Source organism: Hypanus sabinus, chromosome 11 (assembly GCF_030144855.1).
Source record: "Hypanus sabinus isolate sHypSab1 chromosome 11, sHypSab1.hap1, whole genome shotgun sequence".
NCBI classification, from domain to species: Eukaryota; Metazoa; Chordata; class Chondrichthyes; order Myliobatiformes; family Dasyatidae; genus Hypanus; species Hypanus sabinus.
In genome coordinates this window covers 19,459,382-19,487,243 of record NC_082716.1, presented here as the reverse complement: position 1 = coordinate 19,487,243, position 27,862 = coordinate 19,459,382, and the positions used below count along the sequence as shown (strand labels likewise).

Genomic DNA, 27,862 nt, shown 5'->3' with positions numbered 1-27,862 from the left:
CTGGATCCCATTCAATTCCATACACCTGCCCTTTCACCATATCCCTTGATGCCCTGACCAATCAGGAATCTATCGACTTCCACTTTAAATATACCCATGGACTTGGCTTCCACTGCAGTCTGTGGCAGAGCATTCCACAGGTTCACCACCCGTCGGCTAAAAAAAATCCTCCTTACTTCTGTTCTAAAAGGACACCCCTAAATTTTGAGGCTGTGCCCCCTAGTTCTGGATACGCCACCATAATAAACATCCTCCCCACATCCACCTTATCTAGTCCTTTCAATATTCAGTAGGTTTCAATGAGATCCCCATGCATTCTTCTAAATTCCAGTGAGTACAGGCCCAAAGCAGCCAAATGCTCCTCATATGTTAACCCCTTCATTCCCAGAATAATCCTCATGAACCTCCTCTGTACTCTCTCCAATGATAGTACATCCTTTCTGAGATAAGGTGCCCGAAACTGTTGACATCCTCCAAGTGCAGCAAATTTATTAACCTACCCATTTACATTTTCATCCATGTCATTTATATACATTACAAACAGCAGAGGTCGCAGCACAGATCTCTGTGGAACTCCACTAAACCAGAAGTATATTGTGTTAGAGAGAGAAAATTGACATAGATAGTACTACTACCAGCATAAGTGAAAGAAAATTCTTCAATGCACTAACATACCTTCATCACCATGTGTTTGCAGTTGTTGATAACTTCTTTTACAGATGTCTAGTTGATCCCAGTTTTGTGCTTGAGCTGTTGGAGCAAGCCTTGTTTCATAGTACCTTGAAGATAATTCCACATGAAAAGCATAATGTGATAAAATTTAACCTTCATATTGAATGTAATAAACTTTTTTTATTTGAGGTGAATCATATTACCTTGGTATTGTTGACAATGGACGTTTTGGCACATATGCAAACTGCTGAAGATTTACTGATCCCAATTCATTTAGCATCTCTACCTGTTATAAGAAAGTGTAATTTTTAAACTATTTTAATCTTTATGAAGTAGTTTGTTGAAACTTCACTATGCAGAGAAAAGTTACCTTCAGCCGCTTAACTGACGGGGCTGAGGAAGTCTCACTTCTACTTTTAAGGTCACCGAGATAGGAAGAAAGTTTTGTTGTTGCTTCTCTTGTAATATCAGTCTGCATGACTGATACACCAAACTTACCTGCAAGCAAAACAAAAAAAAAAATCGCTAGATTAGCAATTGCAACAAAAATTAACATTTGATCAAGCTGAAGTGATGAGACCTTTTGGGATAGATCTAAGAGCATTGGGAAAAAATATGGAAAAGTTCAAGTAATTATAGTTGTGGTATTAATTTGGGGGTGGTTGAAGATAGTGGAGGGATCTCAATTAGCAGGAAACCATCCTACCAATGGTGGCATTAGGTTTGGAGGTTTTAACTTCTGAGATTTATCTCGGCAGTCCCAACCAGAACTGATGGCAAACAACAACTGGCTAACAGGAATGCTGATTTTGTACAACACCACATATAGAAGGAGCAAATAAATTGTAAATAAGGGGTTGAGAATCTTCTTCATAGGCTAGAAGGCAGTGGTATTTAGAAGTAAAGAGTCATAGGGGCATAAATTTTCTGATACTCCCTGGTTTAACATGGGAAGTTTTAAAGATATAGAAAGACTAATCTTCAATTCAATTCGAGTTTAATAGTGATTCAACCATACATGAATACTCATGGATACAGCCAAAAGAGACAGCGCTACTATGGAGTCAAAGTACAAAGACACATTACCATCAGTCACATACAGTAAGCACACACAAGATCACATAATAAGAGTTACATAAAAACATAAAAACATTAATAAAAGATTACATAATAAGATTTCCGAGGCCCACCCCCCCCCCACCCAAATGCAACGTTGCAACGTGATGCATACAAGTCAAACCCATTAGTCCAGACACCCCCCCACTCCCACCCCAGCCCATCGATATCATCTATCCATTGGCACCTGACGCCCATTAGGTGACACCATGGCTTTGAGGCCCAGTTCTCGCAGCGACAACGGACTCCCATGGGGCAAATCTGTGGCTTTTGAGGACTGGTCCTCACATATACAAGCACATATAGAATATCAATAAAAACATAACCAGATAAATATAGGTCCATTGAGTGTTGCTAAAAAGTCTGCATTCGGCCACAATGAGCCTGTCTTCTGCTGAGCGAAACCCTGGGAGGGCAGCTCCAATTCCATTCTGGATTTTATGCCATACCACCCCTGTGAAGTACAATTACTTCAACCTTCACTCTGGCTGGCTGCAAACAGATAACACTGAGGCTTCAGGCCTAGTCCTTGCTATGACTAAGGACTAGGCCTCTTCCACCTCCCATTGCTCACATCCAATAAATTAGCGAATCAAACTTGCAGTGTTCTAGATTAACAATGCTCAAAGAGGTCTTGCGCTCACAAGTGACCTTGGTGGCCATTCACTACTTGACTGTAAGCCTCCATCGACTCAGGCAGCAGCATGTTGCACAGCTCCTTCATTATCTCTGCCAGTGAGCAACTTGCTGATGGTGTCGACCTGCAGTATTTTGAGTTCTTAATGTATAGGAAGATCTTGTGATCATTAGACATACATTTAAATAGAATGATAGCGCCTTTTGTTGAACCCGTAGAAGCTGCTGTGACCAGTCACGCTGCTATCTTGTTGTTAGCTTCTTTCTTCAACCAGACTGGTCTGATAGAAATGGCATAACACCTTTCTGTGCAAGAGTGACATCTTGTTTGAACCAGGATTTTATATGAATCTTGCTAAATACTTAAAGGCCCACAAAGGTATCCAAAAGGCATTTTTCTTGACTGCTCATAGGAGAACTGTAGGATTATGGCTATCAAACCCCACTCTCCCCCTCCTTCAGCTCCCAACATGGGAATGGAGATGAAATATCTCTTCACATTTTAGGCCTACATTTGGATATATACAATTTTAATAGCACAAAACTACTAGTGTCTATATTTCAGTACTTACAACATTCATGACCACATTTATCTTTATTCTTGCAGTAATGATTACAGTGTCTTTTTCGTGGTGCTGTGCAACTGACATCACTGGAAAATCCTGTATTTATAATTGAGATATAATGAAGATAAGGAAGTTCAATGCAAAGTTTAATCTTCAAATGTCAGACTGTCTCAATTTTTTCAGTCACCTTAGAGATATTGATAAGATTGATTTGAAGATTATTGTTTTGCAAACTACTGACAATTTCTCAACATTTTTTCTGTAGAAATAATTGCTTACAAATCACAATATACCAACACTGCATGGTCCCGTTAACGTTCAGTTAATAGCAAAGTAACCAAAATTGAAGATATTCACTATATTGCTTCCTTTTCCAAATGACCCCTCAAACCCTGGCTGAACTGATCTAGAGCTCAACTCTATTCTCCTGTCCAAATACTATGCATTCTAGTATCTACCTTAGCCTCCAACCATACTTAGTGACCATATGTCCTCAGCTTTGAGATAGAGAATTCCTAAGATTCATAATCCTTGAGTAGAACTTTCTCCTTATTTCAGTCTTAAGTGACAGTTCTTAACCTGACACTATTTCCTGAACTCTACACTCCACAACCAGAGTATACATCTTCACAGCACCGAGCCTAACAAGCCTTGTCAATATCTTATCCATTAGTAAGATTGATTTATTTTTCTTATAAACTTCTATTCAATTGTTCCCCATAAGAAAACTTCCTTATTTCAATAATCAGACTACACTCTAATTGCTGCAATGCCTTTAAAATGAAGTATGTCCTTTCTTATATGAAAAAAAAGAGTTCAAAATCATAGACAGTACTAATGGGGACTCATGAAAGACCTGCATTGCTGTAGTAAGATTTTGTCACTCTTGTATTCCATTGTCCTCAAGATAATAGCCTAAATCTTATTTGCCTTCTTAAAGACTTTCTATAAGCATACTTTCACTTTGTTTCTTTGTGTTATGAAACAGTCTATTGTCAATTGTTTTTTCATACCCCATTTACTTTATGTATCTGTTACTAACTGTTTTGCAACTCAAACATACACTTAGTTAATAAAGATAACAGCAAAATCTTTTTTTTCAAATATATAAAGTGAAGAGAAATATAGTACTGTGGCGACCCACTTCCTAGCACACGCGAACCGGCTCATAATTAGCCAGCGTGCGGGCACAAAGGTCAGGTCCGCAACAAAGGGTGAAAAGCCTGGGGGGTTTGTGAGTACGTGTCTCTTGGAGCGTCCGCGCCTGGGGAGGGCGGGATGAGGGAAGCTTTAAAAGCAAGGCTGTGAAGTTTGAATAAAATTATCTTTGATTGCAGTTTACCGACTCCGTGTCGTTATTTTAACGCTGCATGTAGCACACTGCTACAGTACTATTAAATTCCAATATAGAAACAACTATTGTTGACAATAACGGATCCTAAGATTATAAGTTTACTGATGTATTAGACTAAATTTATCCCTTAGTACACTTCAAAAGAAATGTTTCATGGAAGGTCTTGCAAAAAGTATCCAGTTTTTGACTCTCTCCAACACAACTGAATAAACATAATTAGCTGTCTTGTTAAAAAAAACACATGACATCGGTAACTTTCTACATAAACTTTTTAAGAATTTAAAGAATACCTTTAATCACATGGTTAGAGTAAACTGCTGATGAATTTTCTGTGCCATTTCGTTTTGCTAACTGAGAGTTTTGTCTATCTGATTTACCATGAATAATATGTGTTCCGAACTTCCTTGGTCCTGAATAAAAAACTGTATACTTTTGCTGAATATCCAATCCAACTAGGTGGAAAAGTAGAAACAACATATTGTGTTAACAACTTTCATCTGAAGAATGCACAAGTGAAAACAAAGTACAGCTAAAAGTCAGTGTTTTCCCACAAAGGGAAGTACAGAAACCTCAAGAGGAATTGCTGGAGGGTTGGATGTCAATGCAAGCTGGGCGAATGGTGGGCTCATGTTGCCTTAACTCCACTATGCAAAGACAACTGCCTGTGATTTCACATGCAAAAAAGCTTTACTTGCAACAAAATGAACAATGCAAGCATCCTACATTCTGGTTCTTTTTATATAGTTCTAATCATTACATCAGCATGCATCTACTAATAGACTCTACAAACTTAGTAGATCTTGTGTGTTTGTTTGTGTCAGACAAGGTGAGGGTGCTGAGTTGTCACAGCCAGCATATTGGGAGAATGTGGAACTAATGCTGAATATTAGCCATGATCTTACTGAAAGGAAGAAAATATTTAAATAACAGTATGGCTTAATTGATTTCATCATTAATCCTATGACAATATGGCAAACTGCTCTACTTCTTTTATTTACATGAAATTCTTATTCAAGTGGATTCCTGTTAATTGGGCCAACGATTAAACAGGGCTGCAGCATATTTGTGACAAAGAACAAAAACTAATTGAGAAAATAGCCAGGATTCCCTTTGTTTATTTGGGACACTGTGCCTCTTAATTGGAGCTGGAGACTCTTGCCGAGCAGTTTCTAACTACTGTCAGATATGTGCACTTGTGTGGCCGTTAGACACTACATCATGCTTAAAGTGAACAATTTGTAAATAGTGTTACTTAAGTGTTTGTGTTCAGAAGTAGTGACTTTTGTCACTGTTAGTTGGAGAGTAATAAGCAGTAAGACTATTCAAGACTGTTTTGCTCACTGCAGTTTGAAGCATTCATTCTTGGAAATGCCGGAAGCAGCTATGAGCGAAAATGAAATGCTTTCACCTCTGCAACAAGTCAGAAACTACGAAGAATTTTAAGATACTGACAATCATCTTGAATCTTGCAATGAAAATAAATATTTAGAGGATGCAATCTTCAAAAGTATTGTACGAGAACTGTCCATAACCGACACAAGGTGTGTGCTGAATGTGTTCATTTACAGTCAACCAAAACAATGTGACAGCATCTTCTGTCCATATCTTTTAGGAACGAATACACAGTTTTATCATACTGTAGTAGTAGTATTGGTAGAGTTCCAAATTGTTCTGAGTTCCATTAAAATATTTCATTTGCTACTCAGTTAAAAGGTAGATTGTTTTTTTTAAAATATAGCTTTTCAGCTATTTCCATGAAACTTTGGCTAATTAGGGTAGCCGCTCAATAGGGTCAAAATTTACTGGTCCTTATGTGTCCCAGTTAACCGGAATCCACTGTTCTAATTTTTTTTCATAAAGTAATGTCCAAGTGCACCATATAAAATCCATACCAAAATATCTATGATTTTAATTCAAGAAAATTAGTTTCAAATGATAAATTGGAGCTGTAATTTATAAATCAGATTTATCACTGATGTTAATTAAAAATTTTGTTATTTAACAAAAGCTGGTTTGCTTAGCTTGTCTTTTTTCTACTACTCTAGCCAATTTGGAGACTGCAAGAAATAAGAAACTGCAGATCCTGGAATCTGAAGCAAAACACCAACACATGGAAGAACTTACTGGTCTGCAGCATCTGTGTGAGGAAAAGGATGGTCAATGTGTTGCGAGCTCATCTTTCTTCAAGTAATAAAAGGATTAGGTTCCACCTTTCCCCCCATTCTATTACATTATATTTTCTGCATAAGGATAGCACTTTTCTTGCCCTCTCCTTTAATCCAGTCACCTGCTACAAATGGCTTGAAAGTTTGAACCACAACTTTGAATCTCAACATGTGAATCTTAGATGGATTACTTTCTAATAAACCTCTGCCATTCTCTATGCTGTATCTACATGCTTACATGTTTTTATGAAACCAAGGTTCCACAAACCTTCACTACAAAATCTAAAACATAATTCATATTAACTTACAAACTCTTCACAGTTCATAAAAATTGCAGAAATTATACTGAAAGACACTTGCTACTCTATCAGAATCAGAATCGGGTTTATTATCACCAGCATGTGTCATGAAATTTGTTAACTTAGCAGCTGCAGTTCAATGCAATACATAATATAGAAGAAAATGAATAAATAAATAAATTAGTAAACAACAGTATACGTATATTGAATAGATTAAAATTCATGCAAAAAACAGAAATAATATATATTAAAAAAGTGAAGTAATGTTCATGGCTTCAATGTCCAGTTAGGAATCGGAAAGCAGAGGGGATGACGCTGAATGTGTGTCTTCAGGCATCTGTACCTCTTACATGATTGTAACAGTGAGAAAAGGGCATGCCCTGGGTGCTGGAGGTCCTTAATAATAGACGCTGCCTGTCTGAGACACCACTCCTTGAAGATGTCCTGGGTACTTTGTAGGGCTAGTACCCTAGATGGAGCCGACTAAATGTACAACCCTCTGCAGCTTCTTTCGGTCCTGTGCAGTCGCCACCCCCCCCCCCCCCCCACAATGCCAGACAGTGATGCAGCCTGTCAGAATGCTTTCCATGGTATGTCTAAAGAAAATTTTGAGTGTATTTGTTGACATACCAAATCTCTTCAAACTCCTGATGAAGTGTAGTCACTGTTTTGTCTTCTTTATTACTGCATTGATATGTTGGAACCAGGTTAGGTCCTCAGAGATTTTGACACCAAGGAACTTGAAACTGCTCACTTTCTCCACTTCTTATCCTTCTAGGAGGACTGGTATGTGTTTCTTTGTCTTACCCTTCCTGAAGTCCACAATCAGCACTTTCATCTTACTGAAGTTGAGTGCAAGGTTGTTGCTGCAACAGCACTCTACTAGTTGGCATATCTTGCTCCTGTATGCCCTCTCATTTCCATCTGACATTCTACCAACAATGGTTGCATCATCAGCAAATTTATAGATGGTATTTGAGCTATGCCTAACCTCACATTCATGGGTATAGAGAGAGTAGAGCAGTGGGCTAAGCACACACCCCTGAGGTGCACCAGTGTTGATAGTTAGCGAGGAGGAGATGTTATCACCAATCTGCACAGACTGTCCAGTTAGGATGCTGAGGATCCAATTGCAGAGGGAGGTACACAGGTCCAGGTTCTGTAACTTCTCAATCGGGATTATGGGAATGATGGTATAAATGCTGAGCTATAGTTGATGAACAGCAGCCTGATATAGGTGTTTGTGTTGTCCAGGTGGTCTAAGGCCATATGAAGAGCTATTCAGATTGCATCTGCCATTGACCTCTTGGTGCATTAGGCAAATTGCAACAGGTCTACTTTCAAATTATCTACTTTTTTTTACAGTTTAAGAGAAAATTAAAATCTGCAGCACCTCAGGGCATCAGAATTTTCCCCCCAATCTATAATTGCAAATTTATGGAATGGATCTCCTTAAAAGGAATCTAATTCTTTCTCAAGTAAAAAACTGGCTGAGTATTTAACAATAAAGCAGGATTTAACAATAAAAAAAAGCAGTGAAATGCAACATAGTGTCACTGAATCAAAGTTGTACAGCATAGAAATATGCCCTTTGACCTACCACTTCCCTTAGTGTATATTGTACCATTTTAAATAAATAAAATTGCCCATTTATGTGCATTAGGTCGACAGCTTTCTATACCCACTGTAGTGAAGGGAAGTTTGAGTTCTACTATATTGTACAATGGTTGGTATTGTATAAAAAGAAAAAGAATTTCAGGATGTATATTGTATACATTTCTCTGACATTAAATTGAACCTATTGAACATTTTCTTTTACTTAAAAATATCATAATAGATTTTAGATAGAAATTTCATGAAAAGACTGGTGTCCTCTAATTTCCTCAGGCTAGCAAAATTGAAGCTCTTGAATATAAAGTATTAACTATAAAATTCAACTTACCATAGTCTGAACTGATAAGATTAATACTTAGTTCTTCACCCTTAAGAGGTCTTTTAACTTCAATTTTTTTTGACCAACTTCCATTTTTAAGTAGCACTAAATCCCTATTTTGAAAGAAAACAAGGTCAACACCTTTTAGGTTTAGTGGGTGTGGTATTGAGCTAAACTAAATGGAAAATGTTATTCATAGTATTCATTAGTTCTTAGAAGGGTTATTAAGTAGGCAATGCATTGCAGAAAAATTTGCTTTATTCTTGGGATTGACACTGCAAAGTTTCGTAGGGCACTACATCCATTACTTCACATGCTATTGATTAGGACTTCACCAATAATACATTCTAAGCTCTTCTTTCATGAGGGTTGCCATTGTGGAGCATATGGGGTAAAAAAAACAGGTTGGCTGTAGACTGGGAGAGAAATTTGGACCTCAGAATTCATTATCAGAGGATCATTAGGGAAGGGGGTTATTGGGGTCAGTACTAGATATTTGGAATTGGAAGTTTGGGTTATGATCATGTTATGGGTAGAGTTGGATCATGATTGGATTGTGACTGACATGAGTGGAAACTGCCAAGAGAAAACAAGTTTTTAAAATTAGTGGACAACTAAAATGAGTTCCCAGAATAGGAACCCACAGTTTTGGAGCTGTTCCAGCAAGTTCATTTATTCTAGTTAGAGATATTGCAGAATAGGTCCTACTGGCACAACCCATTAATTTAACTCCCATCTTGTAACAGGACAATTAATAATGACCAATTTACTTACTAACCAGTACACCTTTGGAACATGGGAGGAAACCAGAGCACCTGGAGGAACCATGCGGTTCATGGGGAGAAGATACAAACTTCTTCCAGATGGTGTTGGAATTCCTTCACTAACAACAATCAGACCACAGAAATGGTGTGAAACCCTGCTTCTGATGCATAGACTACAATATTCACCATTGAAAAAATCACTGCTGAAGGCTGGTTGCCTATGTGTTGATCCATCAAACTGATGGAGGTAAAACGGAAGGAAAATCAATAACTTGTGATTCATACAATACATCCTGATTTTCTTTAGCAAAGAAAACATTTTCATTGTATTTAATTTCCTTAGTACATATAAACATTGAACTTTTGATAGAATACAGGGATTCTCTAGCAGCTCTTTCCTCACTTGCTGAATAAAAATGGTACAGGTGGAGCACGAAGCCCATTACTGCTGTTTCTAAAGACTACCACTGAGTAGCTCAGAATGACAAAATAAAATGGTACTAACCAAACAAAAGAAGGACTTTCAGTGAGCATACTCTCACTCTACCCTTAAAATATATTGTAGAAGCCATCAGTGCTCATCTATTTTCTTCCTTTAGTTCTCATTTCTTGTGGATGCACTATAGAGTTGGTAGAATTTTTCTTCCCTTACTTGGTAGCTTGGTTCTAGATGGTGGTGATCCCACGAGCAGTCTGTCCTGCAAATCAGCTGATCTGCAGCCCAAGCAAGTGCTTTGGATTCACATGGTGCTGATGCAACCACTTCAGTACACTGCCAGTGTTTTCTGTTTATCCAATTAATATTAGCTGGATCAGCAGAATGGTTTTATGTTTAACCTCAGTCTTTTACTTTTGAAACCATTTTAATATTTTATCCTCTTCCTCTTTTTCAATTCTACCAATTCCATGTACAGTATCTAAACTAAGATTAAAAATGAGGATGCTCAGATCAAAACTGGAGAAACAGCAATATTCTATATTGGGTATTTTGAGCAGTTTAGATACTTGCATGATTTTCTGCTTGTAAATAACTTGGTTGTCTGTATCTCCTATGATGAGGGAGGTATAGTGATTATCAGATACTGTTCTTTTTTTCTGTAGTTGCTGATAATTTGTTAAGGTAATGGTCACAACGATTTCTGCGGCTGAATCATGGTATTTTGCAAGCTTCAAAAGAAAAAAACTCCAAATGAATGAATTTAACATCATTACCATCAAACACATAAATAAAGATGAATTAATTTCAATGGAGGGAATTTTATACTGCTTGTATTTATTGCAATGTTATAAGTATATAAAAGGAACAGCATTTTATTGTGTGTACTGAATTAAAAACTCCTTTGGAAGGAATTTATAAGAAACAATTGTCAAAATGTTTGCCAAAGGAAAGTCACTTCTTAATGTGAAAAACTAAGAATGGTATGATCACCTGTTCAACACTTAGTTCATATTTTGGAAGGTGAATAACAGATTCTCGTATCTGGTTTCCAAAAGGAGGGTGTCTATTCACAATCTGCAAAATAATAATGATTGTGAATCTCTTTCAAATTCTGCATACATTTAATATATTATAATCAAAGTAGAGCTAAGTTCAAGAAAATCAGCATTCAACAACATTAGTATTTCTATAATGTCTGCTAAGAAAATAAATGTATTCAAATTGTAAAATTTTCATATCTGAAATATGCATTTGTGAAAGAAATGAAAATAGATGAATTTGGCAATAGAATGCTGCAAATAACAATTTTGATTATGATTTATTGATGAAAGAAGTTAATATCAGATGCAGAATCTTGTAATTTTACCCCACAATATTTACTTTCAAAATACTGTTTAAACAATAAAGTAGAAAAAAAAACCGAAGGAAAAATAACAAATAGTTCTTAAATATACAGCGCCTATAAAAAGTATTCACCACCATCCCCCCCCAGGGATGTTTTCATGTTTTATTGTTCTACAACATTGAATCATAGAGGATTTAATTTGGCTTTTTTAGATATTGATCAACAGAAAAAGACTCCTGTGTCAAAGTGAAAACAAATTTCTACAAATTGGTCTGAATTTTTTACAAATATTAAACACAATAATGGATTGCATAATTACTTACCCCTTTCAAATCTGTATTTCATAGATGCACCTTTGACAGCAATTACAGCCTTGAGTCTGTGTGGCTAGGTCCCTATCTGCTTTGCACATCTGGACACTGTATTTTTTCCCCATTCTTTACAAAACTGCTCAAGCTTTGTCAGATTGCATGGGGATTATGAGTGAACAGTTCTTTTCAAGTCCAGCCTCAAATTCTCGATTGGTTTGAGGTCTGGACTCTGACTTGGCCACTCTAGGACATTAACCTTGTTGTTTTTAAGCCATTAATGTGTAGCTTTGGCTTTATGCTTGATGTCATTGTCTTGCTGGAAAACAATCTTCATCCAAGTTGCAATTCTCTTGCAGACTGCATCAGGTTTTCCTCCATGATTTTGCTGCATACATTTTACTGTCTATTTTCACAAGTCTTCCAGGGCCTGCTGCATTCAAGCATTCCCACAGAATGATGCAGCTACCACCATGTTTCACAATAGAGATGATGTGTTTTTGAAGATGTGTGGGGTTTGGCTTACGCCAAACTTAGCTTTTAGTCTGATAGCCGAAAAACTCAATTTTGATTTCATCAGACTATAGAACCTTCTTCCAGCTGACTTCAGAGTCTCCCACATACTTCTGGCAAACTCTAGCCAAGATTTCATGTGAGTTTTTTTCATCAGTAGCTTTCTCTTTGTCACTCTCCCATAAAACTGCGATTGGTGAAGTGCCTAGGCAACAGTTGTTGTATGCACAGTTACTGAAGTTTGTAACTCTTCCAGAGAAATCATAGATCTCTTGGTAGCCTCCCTCACTAGTCTCCTCCTTGCATGGTCACTCAGTTTTTGAGGATAGCCTGCTCTAGGTAGATTTACAGCTGTGCCATAATCTTGATGATTGACTTAACTGTTCGCCAATGGATATTCAGTGTCTTGGATATTTTCTTGTATCCATCTCCTAACTTGTGCTTTTCAATAACCTTTTCACAGAGTTACTTGGAGTGTGCTTTTGTCTTCATGGTGTAGTTTTTGCCGGGATACTGACTCACACGCATTTGGACCTTCACCTTCTCCTTCTTCTGACTTTTAATGGTGGTTGGCAGTCCAACTTAAAGGCGCATTACTACCACCAACTGGACTGGAGTGTGATGTAGAGAGTTGGGAAATAAAATCCATACTACTTTCTTTATCAACTAAAATCTAAGTTACCCCAAAGCCCCATAGATTTTAAAGATGAAAGATAATTTTGTGAATTAAAGTCACTTCCATAGCTTAGTCAAATTTTTAAATGAAAACTGTCAACCCCCAAAGCTAGTAGTGCAGCCTGCATTGGCTTTCTTTCAACCTTGTATGCTTCACATTGTAAAAGAATGTGTTCAACTGTTTCATAATGATGACACCACCTACACACCCCAGAGTGAAGTTTTCCAACAAGATACAAGGAATAATTAAGCATAGTAAGCCCAATTCTAAGTCCAATCAATTTAATTCCTTGTCTTACCCCCTTCAACAGTTTTATGTATTCTGGAAAGGTGTCTCCCCTTATGCCCATTATCCCACAAATCTTGCCATAATCCCCTAATTCTTAGTCCCACCAACCCCTTAGCTTCTGATATGCTCAGTGGAAGGTCTATATCCACAGACGAACCTTTAACAGCTTTTTTGGCCAAACAATTAACCTGCTCATTCACCTCAATATCTCAACATGCAGGAACCCATAAGAAGCAGACATGAAAACCAATACTTTGAATAAGAAATAAGGTTTGAAGAGCTTCCAGCATTAGATCAGAACTACCTGCTTTAAGACTAGTCAAAACTGAAAATGAATCTGAGTAAATTATAACTTTGTAAGGACAAATTTCCTCCACCCACTCTAAGCCCAAAATAATAGCAACCAGTTCTGCAGTATACACTGATAAATAGTTAATAAGATGTTTCTTTATTGTTACCTGTAATTCAGGCACAAAAACAGATACACCAACATTCCCAGTTATATTATCTTTCAATCCATCAATAAAAATGGTTAACATATCACAAGAATTTTCCTTAACAGACTCTTGGGCACATCAGGATCCTTGGATTTCATTAAATCATGGAACTTAAAATCGACGAAAAACATTGAAAAAAAGCATGGTGGGTTACTGAAAAAGCTACAGTGGGATAAATTACATAATCTCGCAAACCCATATTCCTATATAGCGTGCAGTTGGACCTTCTGGACACAAGTGTATTTTACTACAATTAATTGAAACACTTGACTGCTCACAGGTGATTTCCATTTAACTAATTATGTAAATTTTAAACCCATTTTGGCTATGCCTGTTGGTGTATCATATTAAAGGGGGTGAATACAATCAATTATTTTCTGTTTTATATTTGTAATTCATTTAGATCACGATGACATGAAAGAATTTTTTTCTGTTGATCAGTGTCAAAAAAGCCAAATTAAATCTGCTGTGATTTGATGTTGTAAAATAATAAAACATGAAAACTTCCAAGGGGAAGTGAATACATTTTATAGGCACTGTAACACTACTAAATTTCATCCCATTTCTGTCAACTTCAGATCTTGGTAAAACATCCATTACAGTCAGGACAGTAAAAAATTGCTGCAATGATAGTCTTGCTGGACTATCAATTTAAAAGCCAACATTTAATTCTGCATCACAAATTTGTATTTATCCTAGGTCATATGACCTTGGCTAGAACTGGGGAAAGTAATCGTAGAAGTTGTTAACTATAATCATAATCTCAATAATATCTTTTCAGCGAGATGGGCTTCTCACTGCTGCCTTGCTGGCTTGAACATGATACCTGCTGGCCTGTTCATGTTAATTGGGCAACTACAGATTGTGCTTTGGGAAGATACTTTGATGATACATAAACTTGCCAAATATACAAATATTGCCAAATATTTTTCTATTTTTAGAAAAATATAGGGCTATGGGTAAGCCTAGGTAATTTCTAAAGTAAGTACATGTTTGGCACAGCATTGTGGGCCGAAGGGCCTGTATTATGCTGTAGGTCTTCTATGTTTTTATACCTTCACATCCTTCAAGCTAAAATAATACATCAAGCTTACCACCCAAGCAATACCAGAGAAACAGAATGGTTGGGGAAACAAGAAGCAGTGAGATAATGGATACGTTCGGCACTGTGGGGAACATCAGGGATGGTCATCTATTAGATGTACAAATGTTTTAAGAAAAATTAATATACCAATTCTAACTCCCTTGCATTTGTATCTTCTATCTTCTGAAATGTAGAGAGGCCTGCATTTACCATGGCACAGGACAAAGTAGCACCTATAAATACATCCACAGTAGTAACTGCATTATACATTTATTTACCAAATTATTCAGCAATGTTTATTTATATTTATCTACAAAGTCACTGATGATATATCATTGTTGTTTACAGAATCTCAGATGGTGATGAGAAGGTATTTCTGAATGTTCCATAAACCCATGAAGATTACCTCATTATTTGTCTTTTGCACAATTTATTTTGGAGCTTGCAGTAATTTTTATGCCTTGCACTGCACTGTACTACCGCTATAAAACATATTTCAGAACGTATGTCAGTGATAATAAACCTGAGTCTGATGTGAAAGCTGATATTGTTTTGTCCATAAGGAAGTATTTCTATGTCTATTGAGCTTTATTGACTTGCAGTTAAGCAATCCCTCCCTCTTCAAATTCTCATCCTTGTTTTCAAGCTCCTCTATGGTCTCCTCCCCGTGTACCTGTAGAATTCCCTCAGCTATATAAGCCCCTGAGAGATCTGTACTTCTCCCACTTTAGTCACTTAAGCAGGTGTGAATTTATCTGCATCATCACTGGTGATAGTACCTTCAACCGATAAGACTCTTAAGTATCGGAATTCTCTTCCTTGGCTTTTTAACAGATTTTATTTTGCACTACTCAAAATATATTGGATCAAAAGTCCATTCTCTAAACAAGATTGACTCAACTGCATAAGTTAGATCAGACTGATCTGATGTGTTCTGAGGTAGTGGAACCAGGCAAATGGATGCTCCCACAGTTAAATCCTGTTTAAGATGTGTACTCATTCCTTGGAAGAAATGTCCATCAGGCCCCATGACACTGAATTCTGATCTGATCAGAATACCCATCCCTCATCCTTACTTAGTCCATCAAATCATCAGGTCCATTTCTAAGTGTAAAGTTTAATGTTTTTTAGGCTTCATGTGTAATGAAACACTGCTCTGGTGAATGGGCCTATGCATAAAACATAGTTTAGTTACTCTAACCCACCATTGCACACTTCCAGGCACAAGCTCAACAACATGGAACTTCTCAGAATGTTCTTAAACATGCAGGATTTTTGCATTCTATTTGCCACTGTGGTGAACTACATATACCTGTCTGGACACGCTCCCCCCCCCACCCGCTGACTGCTCCTTTGGCTCCTCCCACTGACTGTGGCTCCTCCCACGGACCCCGGTATAAAGGCGATTGGAGCCTGAGCCCTGGTCTCAGTCTCCAGGATGTAGTGTGGTGGTAAATTGCTGCTTGTTCTTTCTTCCAGCCTCACATCTCGGAGAGTTATTGATGGTGCATCAGTCACAACATTTAACAGTGTCTTTAGAGAAAAAAAACTCCCAAGAATCCTCAGACACATTCTGAAATAAGTTCATGTTCAAGTATAACGGTCATGCAACCATACATGAATACCCATGTTAACGAACAAACGAAAAAGAACAGGGTCAAGGTGCAAGACATAGTACTAATAATTATACAAAGCACAAGGCACACAAATAATTACACCAAACCATAAAGAAGTTATTAGGCTTGGTCAAAAACTTACTTTTATAATATATAGAACAAAACAAAACAGTTGTAAGTCACTTAGGAGAGTTAGGGCTTATGAAGAACAGGCAGCAAAGTGTAAACAAGGCCAAGATTAGATCAACCCTGATCTTATTTAATGATAGATCGGCTCAGGAGGTTATTTAGCCTACACCTAATCCTACTTTTAATGTTATTTTCTTATGAGAAATGGCCAAATTAACATGTAACATTAATGAACCTTGGATGTAATCATTTGTCTGCAGGACAAACTAAATTGCTTACCATCTTGAATTTCTCCTTGAGAAATATATTTGCAAATGTCATCACTCATAGACCAGGCCTGAAACACATGAACTCCATGAGCATAGAGTAGTTAATATTTTGCCTCGGGGCTAAGGAATTGGAACAGTTCCTGGACTGCTCTGGGAATTCTGCCATTTACTGCTTGAAGGCCTCAAATCACTAGCCAATTTCCCCGAGGGGAAGCTGATTATTTTCCCCATAGGTGTTGCATGCTCCATTGGGGGTAGAAATTGTAGAAAATACATTTATATTGCACCCATTCCTAGCTGCTTTTCCAATATTAAATTAACATGCTATTAGCTGGAAATAGCTCTTGGAATACCTGAACATCAAGCTAACTTAATGTTCAAAATACTAATCCTTGGTCTGTCAGCATGGTTTAAAGGCAGTACTCTTACTGCAGACCTGGACATGGTGGACTGAGGCCCTATTGTTATGACTTAGCCACGTAATCTAATCTGACTTTTCAGTGCAATACTCTATTGACATTTTTCATTTGGGATGGTGCATTGAACTCCACATTTCAGTCCCCTACAATACATAACTACACACACAGAAGGGCTACATTGACATCTGGAAAAGCATTTACCCTCAAACAATACCACCAAAGTGGACTACCTAGTCAATTATTCCATGATTGTTTGATATGTTCAAAACAGCTGCCACATTTGCCTATCTAACATTTCATGATGAACAAATAGGTTATGCTAATGGGAAGTTCTTTCAGCAATAGCATGACAACATTCGGCACGAAGTATATAGTTCTTATTTACATATTGTGCAAAGGATATAGAGGCATGAGAAACTGCAAAACAGTTCATAGAAATTACAAGGAAATTTATTGTACAAAATTGTAAATATCAAGTAAGAATGAACAAATTGTGTTTCTTTTCTCCGGAAAGCGAAAGGGACATAATAATTATGACAATAAAGGGTTTAATACACCACTATTAAACCTTTAATAGACCATTAAGAAGATATTTCACTTCTGGAAGGTCCACAACCACAGGCCGTTAAACACAAGACAGTCACTAACAAATACAACAGAGGACACAGGATGAATTTTTTTACCCATAGAACGTGAAACTCATTACCATAAAGAATAATCAAAATAATCAAAAAGAATTAAAGTATTTAAGCAAAAGTTTATGAGTGAGAAAGAGCATGCTGAAAGGGTTGGAAATTGCTTGTGTGGAACAGGAACCAGTTGTATTAGCTACATGGGCCAAATGCTTGACATCTGGGATGTTGTTGAGAACTTAATTCTTGTCTGTAGCAGCTGCACATTCTACTCTATTTCCAACATTTGATTCCATTCTGGAATAGAGTTTCCAAAACAGTGTGGAGCATACAGTGAGTACTAAGCACTGGGTTTAATGCGACTGACTGGGAATGAATTTATACACATGACTTATGGTCATTCAAAGAAAAGCAATGCAAAGTTTACTACTGAAACTTCAATTAATTTATGAAATATAATTAATAAGCAAGAAACAAATACATGCATAATCTTTCCAACAATACTGCTTTGATATAAACATACCAATTTTTTCAAGTTGTCTTGATACATAGGAAGAGTTCTCCCAAAGCTTAGCCCTAAAACATTTGGCTAAAATTAGTGAATTCAACAATGCTGAAAAGTTCTTCTTTTCTTCTTGCATGAGCAATTCAGAAAGGCCTATTGGTTAAGTAATTACACAAGATACTTAATTAGTAAGCTCAGAAAATATTTCACTCTTTAAATGATCCTTCAAACATTAATGTTTAAGTATTAAGGATGCAAGAAAACACTGATACATTTCCAATTTCAATATCTAATTTCCATTCATAGTTTAAATTGTTTATAGATGGAATAAACTGTCAGAGAGAAAAAAAATTAGCAAGATTGGTGTGAAAAAATAATTTTGTGATAGTGACACTAACCTGCTTATATTCACAATTAATATTATAATGTCAGTAGTCCTGATTAATATTTAAAATGTAAGCTTAGTGATGACACAACATCAATGGTTTGTATTCTGTCAGCAATCAGGAAAGGCCAGTAAACAATGTATATTGCAAAAGGTAAAATTTAGTTTTTACTTACATTTAGTGACTCTTATACCACACTTAAATATTTTTGCTACATCTTGAGTTAATGCAAATTCTTGAATTGGAATGCATCCTAATTGGGCTTGTATTAGACTGTAAAAAATGAAATATATTATAGTTAGAGCAATATAAAGCAGAAGTATTATTTTTAAAAACTAAAGGAATAAAAGTAATAAGTATCAAATGTAACACACACAAAATGTTGGAACTCAGCAGGTCGGGTAGCATCTATGTAATTAAGCAGTTGACATTTCAGCTCCTGATGAAGGGTCTCAGCCCAAAATGTCACCTGTTTACTCATTAACATAGATGCTGCCTGACCTGCTGAGTTCCTCCAGTATTTTGTGTGTGTTGCTCTGGATTTCTAGCACCTGCAGAATCTGTTGTGTTTATAAATACTGAATGACTAGAGAAAGCTGTAGTGAGGTGCATTGGTTAAGTCACAAAACCAGGAATCCAGTCAGCTGGACAAAATATCCAAAAATAAGAGGTCAAATCACAGCATGGTAACTGGAATTTAAATTCAAGTAATCATCTGGAATTTAAAAATAAGTCTTCGTAACAATGACCACAAAATTACTCAATGTTTGTAAAAAAAAAATAATAATTCCAAAAGCTCCTTTCATAAGTTCAGTTTTGCATGATACTCAAACTTAACGGGCTCAGCACATAGTTTTATCTATCTAACACATTAAAGCATTGACCAAGGCAAGTTTGCTCCATCCCAGTTAACCTCTAAGGCCCTCATAGGAAAATTCAGCACACTTGGATCTCATGGGTTGGACATGTGGCACAGTCCTATTTAGGGCCCCTTCCTTAATTCTTTTTCCATTACACAGATGCTACTTCCTGTATTTGTACAGAACTCAAATTTCATTACCTTTGCACTCTAAAGTTCATACCACATTTCTAAAATTTCTCTTTCATTTCTTGACACCTTAAAACAACCCCTATCTTTTATCAGCTATAGATGTGTCTCTATCTTTCTGTCTCAATTATGCTATTTCTGTCTGTAACACTTGGTTCTAACTACCAATTTTCAAAAATATTATTACTTAATAACTTAATTCGGCACCTTAACATAGATATTCCCTCTGTTCTTGCCATCTTGCCCTCTTTGTAATTAAAACTTTGTTTATTTTCTAACTGTTCCATTTCGATAATCTCTTTGACCTGAAACATCAATTCTGTTTTTCTCCCCACTAATGATGCCTGACCTCCTGACAGCTTCCAACATTTTCTGTTTTAATTTCATACTTCCAGCATCTGCAGATTTTTCTAAACTCTGCCAATGCTGGCTTTTGTGACAGAGAATCTTAAAAGGCTGGGATGGGCAGTGAATAAGAGGTGCGATGATATGTTTGGGAAAAAATCTTGATTTTAATCCAAACACATGATTAAAACTCTACTGAAAGCTAACAGGATATAAGAAATGTCACTTGATTACCATCCAGCAGAAAGTATCCTCACTTGAGTTTCAGCCTGATCCTATAAATAACCGATTTTTAAAATATTTATTTTAAGCCATCCTTATAAAGATTTGGAACAGAATATGACAACATTCTTAAAGGGTCAGCAGACACAAACATTAAAAACTTCAAGCAACACACATTAAAAACTTCCCCTTGTTATGGGACAGTTGTAGTTTACTGAGCTGCCTTGAACTCTTACTGCTGTGGCTAGTTTACTTATACTGAAAACTATATCATATCCTACGCTCAGCTGAAAAACTAGTAACATATTTATTTAATTTGATTCCATAAACAATCCTTAAAATAATATCCACCTGGATTAACCAACTGGAGGTGAACAAGTCTGGTATTTTTGCATTTGCTGGAAGTATTGGATAACTAAACCCAATTTCCCACAGGATCAATAAAGTATGTCTGTCTGTCATACTGTACAGCTTTTTCAATAATTTATAGATTCCTAATTTTTAGACACTTGCAATCTAGAAAAATATGGGCATCAAAGTATAAACTACATGTTAAATAAATACCATGCTTGCAATTTTTCTTACCAATTAACTTTCATTTCATTTGTTTTAATCTTTCCTTCTATAGGAAACCTGTATTAAAGATTGATAGAATATTAAGGCAGTCAGTGTTCAACTATTCAAAAGTAGTAACTCTATCATAGGGAAAATATGGTGATAAACTTTTCTGAAAATAACTACATTATGTTAATAACTTTGTGAAACACTTCCTATAGCTGATTATCTATGTCAACTCCAATATGCCCTTATTCCTTGATACCTTTAAATTCCAGAAAAGTGTTGATATCTGTTTTGAATGGTCAGTAATTGAACCACCACAGTCCCCTGGAGAAGAGAATTGCAAAGATTCATCATCCTCTAAAATGGCTTACCCCTCTATTCTCAGCCCCTGAGCCGGTCAACCGAGAATTGTTGGTTTATTCCCTTTCTGTCTGATAATCAATTTTAAACCTTCATCTATAAAATTTACCTCTTTCTGTGTATCCTAACCTTGTTGACCAACAAGGGAAACCTTATCAAAAGCCTTCTGAAAATCCAAATATACGGCAGCCTACAGTTCTCCCTTATCTATTCTACTTGTCAGATCCTCAAAGAACTTCAGTAGGATGGTTAAACGTCATTTTTCTTTCATAAACCCATTCTGACTCTACACATTCTTATCTATCTTTTCAAGGTATTCTGTTCTTATACCCTCCATTATCAATGTCTGCATTTTCTCGACCACTGAAATTGGGCTAACAAATGGATAGTTACTTGTTTCTACTCTTCCTCCATTCCTAAACTGTGGAATCACAACCTACAGGAACCATTCCAAAACAGATAAATTTGTGAAAGATAACCAGAGAGTTCACAACCTCCTCATGCCATATCCACTTCTTTCAAAAATATCTTCAACTGTAAAGATACACATAAAACTGGTGATTAAAGCCTCTAGCATCTCATTGTTTCCCCATTATGAATTGGGTCTCTGAATTTGCAAATACATTTGTCTTCACTTTTTTCTGTTTTTACATATGTATGGACAAGAGGCCACATAGGATATAATTGGATCCAGTGGCTATTTCAAGCCATTTCTAAATTTGGTTGACAATTGCTGTGCATGTTGTGCTGAGTTTTCTCAACCAAACTACTGATCTTTTTGTTAGACTTCGTCATCAAAGGGATAAGTAAAAAATCTTTATTTACCTGTCGCAATCACACATGTTCACCTTTTTACATTATGATGTATTCTGTGTTGTTTTCCTAGTCTGCATAATTCCTTTCCAGAAAAAAGCCCCACATATATCCATCAGAGTTTAGAAAAACTTTTTTTAAATGGTGGAAGATTAAGTAGCATTGGTTTCATTATACACTAATAAATAGGTTAATATTCAGCAAGTAATTAGTAAGGCAAATAGTATATTGATCTGTACTCTAAAAGGATTTGAGTAAAAGTATGATGATATCTTGCTTCAATTACATAATCCATAAATATTATTGTAACCCTCTCACTGTGGCTTGTAACAAACTTGGCTCATTAGCTAACAGCCACGTAACTCAGCGTTGCATGGGTAACAGTGAGAAGGACACGTTCAGTAAGCAACAAACGTTTAGGGTCGGTATGATTTAGATTCAACTAAGCAGGAAAGTTGGGATGTTCTGATGAGGGAATGAAAATAGTGGTGAATACTGTAAATACTGTAAATAGTGTAAATACTGCCCCATACAAAGCTATTGTTTGCCAGGAAATAACAGACCTTACACCAGTATAAAATTATAGTGGAAGTATGTTTACAGATATTTCAACTTTAACAAATAATTAGTAGGGGAAAAAAGGGCCCAGTATTGTTAAATCAATCTAAATATTGAAGCTCATTGCTGGGTAGTCGGGTGCTTCGCTTTAATTACTCATGGCACTGAACCCATGTTCTGCATAAAAGACACCAGCTACAGTTCGAACTTCCCTCGAAGACCATTTTGAACTGGCTAATTCAGGAGTATTGGCATGTCCCCTTGGAACCATTCATCTGCACAAAGTCTCCTTACAATGGGGTCTTTCCTTCAAGCAGCATTCTGTTAACATCTTCCCTTGGGTGCTCCACTCTGTACCTCCTCCCAACAAAAGCCCAAAGCCAGACCCTGTCCCTCAGAAGTCTGATCCCACCCAGCTCTCTCAAATGTTCTGTGGCATCCTCGACTGACTGGCTGACACAACATTCCTAGGCTGAGCAAATGCTCCTCATCTCAGTTGAGCCAAAACACTAGTCAAAGAACCTTAATGAACAGAACATATTGCATCTGCAGAAAAAACTGCTAAAATAAAAGTATCTCACAGCATACCAGTAGAAATACAATAAAATATGTTCTTAACCGGGGCATTATATTCTTTAACCCCCTTCCCCGCCCCCCACCAAAACAGTCATGTCCCGGTGACTTTGTAAGCCTTTGGGACTAATAAATCCATTATTAATACACAGTATTCAAATAAATTTCATGATTTCAGGACACCCAATTCATTTGTAAACGGAAGTAACATATCTCACTATTGGAATTGGCACAACACTCTGTTTCTCAGGTGCATCATACGCCAGCCTATCTGGGGGCTTCCTAACTCTCTGAGACCTCCTTATTTCATCTTCAGCCTCTGGCACTCCTAGTGACTGTTCCACTTTACCTGGGGATACCTCCCCCATCTATCACTTGTACTTTCCGGTGACTCAGTTCCCCCTGCCCTCTGACTGAACTTAGCTTCCTTTAGTTTAAGCAGGTGCTGCTGAACATCTTCAATCTCCGCTGTTGCTAACTGGCGAGACCTCTCTCAGAAAAGGGTGTCCTCTGTCACTCTAGCTACTCCTCCAGGGTTTAACATGACAGGTTCAGACTGGGTATACTGAACAGTTCCTCATTTATGCTCACCTTGCTGCTTAAGAGGAACTTGCACTTTCTTAAAAGCCGTTCTAAACACCCCAGGTGAATGGACAAGGTTTTAAAAAATTTTTCCCCATTTCTCTCCTTGCATGCCCCACAAGCCTTCTCACAATGGGAGTATTTGTTCCCAGAAGAATAGAAGCTTTATTTTTTCCAACCGGATCTGGGCAGGCCAACACTAGTGTATCAATAGTCTTAGCTATTCCAACATCTGTTACTGAGAATTCTAGTTTCAACAATAACTAACCATCATACGGGTAATCATCAGCACTAAGCCCCCAAATCGCAAAGGCACTGAGTGGCATCAATGGTAAATGGGTCAAATAGTGGTTGCAAAAGGGTCAGTAAGGTAAAGTAACTTGAGAACCTTTGTCAAGTATGGCTCTAGCATAAATACTTTCCATCCACATGGATACATCAGAGCTCCGCCCCACTAAACCTTCAGGAAATAGTATTCTCTCCAAGACGAGAGGCCATTCCTTTACTAGGTCCCTCCATACTTTTGCTTCTTTTCTTCTCTGTTTGATTAACCGTTGACTTACTTTTTGAAGATTTTCCTGTCCCTCATAGTTTCACATGAAATGTCCATCATCTCCACAGTTGTAACAGAAAATATTGGTTGCCTCTCTTGTCAAAAGTCCCTTTTCAACAGTATTCCTCTGCTTAGTCAGGTGGGGCAAGGTTCCTTACAGATGAGTCAAGTTTAGCTGACAATTAGTAGACGTCCACCGAGTCAACTCAGCTTAAAGGTTTTTCATCTCAGTCCTCAAAAGCTCTATCTCTGTGGCATCAGGGGTCACTTTAGCAACAGAGGCTACCACAGAAGACATTACTTGGCTTTTGAAAACATTCCATTCCTCAATCACTTTTTCCTCTGCCCTAACTTCTCTGAGAAACTTAGTAAAAGATGGAGGAAGGTGCATCTTATGGGTCATTTGCATACCTAGAGCAATCATGTCATGTGATAGCGCACTCTCAACAACTTGTTCCACTCTCAAGCAGTTGCTCTTAGACAATTGCTCTCAACCAGTGCAGCAATTTCTCTATTCTGAAAAGATAGGCAGTAATCTTCTCTCCTTCCTCCTGGAATGTGTGCCTAATCTTCATCACAAGATTGGCTGAACTTTCAGCAGTGCTAAAAAGCATCTTCCTGAGCTTGCATATAGTTAGCTGAGGTTGCTAATGGATTTTCTGTCTTTAGCCATTGGACCGTTTAAACTCTGTACCCATCTGCTTTTCATCCAGTAAATGAGATGTCTGCTCAGCCCAAGCCTCATATTCTTCTTCCCCAACAGGTGTGCGCTTCACTCCAGAAAACATACTTAGTCGACAATAACTTTAGCTCTCCACAGGTACACTTTGGCATTTATCAACCAGTGCTGTAATAGCCAAAACCAGCTCAGAACATAAATCAACAGCTGAAGGACCTATTAGACTTTTCATATCAGACAAAGACTTCCTTTAACTCCACAGAAAACGGAACAACTTGTTTTAAAAATCTTCACCCTCAGCTACATTCTCACAAATTCCAGAAATATGAACTGGCCTCTCCAGGTACCCCTATCCTATCGGGCAGCGTGACTTCAGTCATGTCACTGGTAGTCGTTTTGCACCCAATGTTAATCTCCATGCCATCCTTATTAAAGTACCTCATTTTCCATAAAACACTGGCTTAAACACACAAATACGGCGCTTAATCAATTTTTATACAGCTTCATACAGCATTCCAATCCTGGAAGAGTCCCAAAATGTGACCCTCTCACCGTGGCTCGGAACAAACTTGGCTCATTAGCTAACTCTAGCTAACAGCCACATGACTCAGCATTATATAGGTAACAGAGAGAAGGCCACCTTCAAGAAGAACTATGTCTAGGGTTGGTGTGATTTGGGTTCAACCAAACAGAAAAGTTGGGATGTTCAATGAGGGAATGAAGATTGTGGTGAATGCTGTCTAAATGCTGCCCTGTGCAAAGTTATCATTCACCAGGAAACAACAGATTGTACACTAGCATAAAATTAAAGTGGAAGTATACTTACTGATATTTCAACTTTAACATACAGTTAATTAGGAAAAATAGAAAAGGGCCATACAGTTAAAGCAGTCTAAATGTGCACATAAATGTTGATGCTCGTTTCTGGAATAGTCAGGTGCTTCGCTTTGATTACTCTTGTGCTGAACCCACGTTCTGCTTGAACACCCCCTGGCACAGTTCGAACTTGTCTCGAAGACTGTATGTAATGAACTGGCTAACTCCTGCCACTTCCTCCTTAGAACCATTTGTCTGCACAAAGCACTTCTTACAATGGGTCTCTCCTTCAAGCGGCATTCCGTGAGCATTTTCCCTTATGTTCTGCTCTGCACCTCCTCCCAACAAAAAACCCAAAACCAATCCCTGTACCTCAGATATCTGATCCTGCCCAGCTCGCTTGAATGTTCCATGGCATTAGCCCGGAACACACCTTTCCTAGGCTGAGCAAATGTTCTTTTTCTCAGCCTAAGCCAAAACACTAGTCTATGAACCTTAACTAACAGAACATACTGCATTTGCAGAAAAACTGATAAAATGAAAATAGCTCACAGCATAGCAGTAGAAACACAATAAAGTAATGTTGTTAACCAGGGCATTACAGTGTATCATGATCTTTTCTCCCTATCTGAGGAAAGAAACAATTGTGTTATGCGGAATGCAGCAAAAAAAAAATCACCATTTTAATTCTTAGGATGGTGTGTTTGTAGTATGATGAACATCCAGCACTTTCTTGAAATTGGAAGAATGAGAGGTGATCTCATTGAATTGTGTAAAATTATTAAGGGAATTGAGGATCGATGTGGAAGTTCCCATAAGATGACAGACTCAGAATAGGGAGTTAGTTGGTCATTCACATCTGAGACAGAGATGAGAAACTTCCTCACTCTGAGGGTGGTGAATCTTTGGAATTTACTGCTGAAGGGGGCTGTGAGAACACTATTACTATGTATTTTCATGACAGAGATAGATTTCCAAACATTACAGGAATCAAGGGGTTTGTGCAGTAACACACACAAAATGCTGGCAGAACGCAGCAGGCCAGGCAGCATATAACCATATAACAATTATAGCACGGAAACAGGCCATCTCGGCCCTTCTAGTCCATGCCGAACGCTTACTCTCACCTAGTCCACCGACCTGCACTCAGCCCATAATCCTCCATTCCTTTCCTGTCTATATACCTATCCAATTTTATTTTAAATGACAATATCGAACCTGCCTCTACCACTTCTACTGGAAGCTCGTTCCACACAGCTATCACTCTCTGAGTAAAGAAATTCCCCCTCATGTTACCCCTAAACTTTTGCTCCCTAACTCTCAATTCATATCCTCTTGTTTGAATCTCCCCTACTCTCAATGGAAAAAGCCTATCAACGTCAATTCTATCTATCCCTTTCATAATTTTAAATACCTCTATCAAGTCCCCCCTCAACCTTCTACGATCCAAAGAATAAAGACCTAACTTGTTCACCCTTTCTCTGTAACTTAGGTGCTGAAACCCAGGTAACATTCTAGTAAATCTCCTCTGTACTCTCTCTGTTGACATCTTTCCTATAATTCAGTGACCAGAACTGTACACAATGCTCCAAATTTGGCCTTACCAATGCTTTGTACAATTTTAACATTACATCCGAAGTCCTATACTCAATGCTCTGATTTATAAAGGCCAGCATACCAAAAGCTTTCTTCACCACCCTATCCACAAGAGATTCCACCTTCAGGGAACTATGCACCATTATTCCTAGATCACTCTGTTCTACTGCATTCTTCAATGCCCTACCATTTACCATGTATGTCCTATTTGGATTATTCCTACCAAAATGTAGCACCTCACACTTATCAGCATTAAACTCCATCTGCCATCTTTTAGCCCACTCTTCTAACTGGCCTAAATCTCTCTGCAAGCTTTGAAAACCTACTTCATTATCCACAACACCACTTATCTTTGTATGATCTGCAAACTTACTAATCCAATTTACCACCCCATCATCCAAATTATTAATGTATATGACAAACTACATTGGACCCAGTACAGATCCCTGAGGCACACCACTAGTCACCGGCCTCCAACCTGACAAACAGTTATCCACCACTACTGTCTGGCATCTCCCATCCAGCCACTGTTGAATCCATTTTAC

The 27,862-nt window shown here is 37.5% G+C and overlaps 1 protein-coding gene across 1 annotated transcript in view; it reads right to left on the bottom strand.

Moving 5' to 3' along the window:
- Positions 1-27,862, bottom strand: part of hfm1 (helicase for meiosis 1) — a 125,319-nt gene that overhangs the window by 13,228 nt on the left and 84,229 nt on the right. Inside the window, exons 23-34 of the mRNA XM_059985228.1 lie at positions 20,812-20,859; positions 18,787-18,884; positions 18,244-18,378; positions 14,803-14,888; positions 10,935-11,018; positions 10,515-10,672; positions 8,751-8,854; positions 4,635-4,796; positions 2,997-3,086; positions 1,043-1,170; positions 876-958; positions 676-779 (exon numbers count right to left, since the gene is read on the bottom strand). Of these exons, the coding sequence (XP_059841211.1) occupies positions 676-779; positions 876-958; positions 1,043-1,170; positions 2,997-3,086; positions 4,635-4,796; positions 8,751-8,854; positions 10,515-10,672; positions 10,935-11,018; positions 14,803-14,888; positions 18,244-18,378; positions 18,787-18,884; positions 20,812-20,859 (1,280 nt within the window). The remainder of the gene's footprint in view (positions 1-675; positions 780-875; positions 959-1,042; positions 1,171-2,996; positions 3,087-4,634; positions 4,797-8,750; positions 8,855-10,514; positions 10,673-10,934; positions 11,019-14,802; positions 14,889-18,243; positions 18,379-18,786; positions 18,885-20,811; positions 20,860-27,862) is intronic.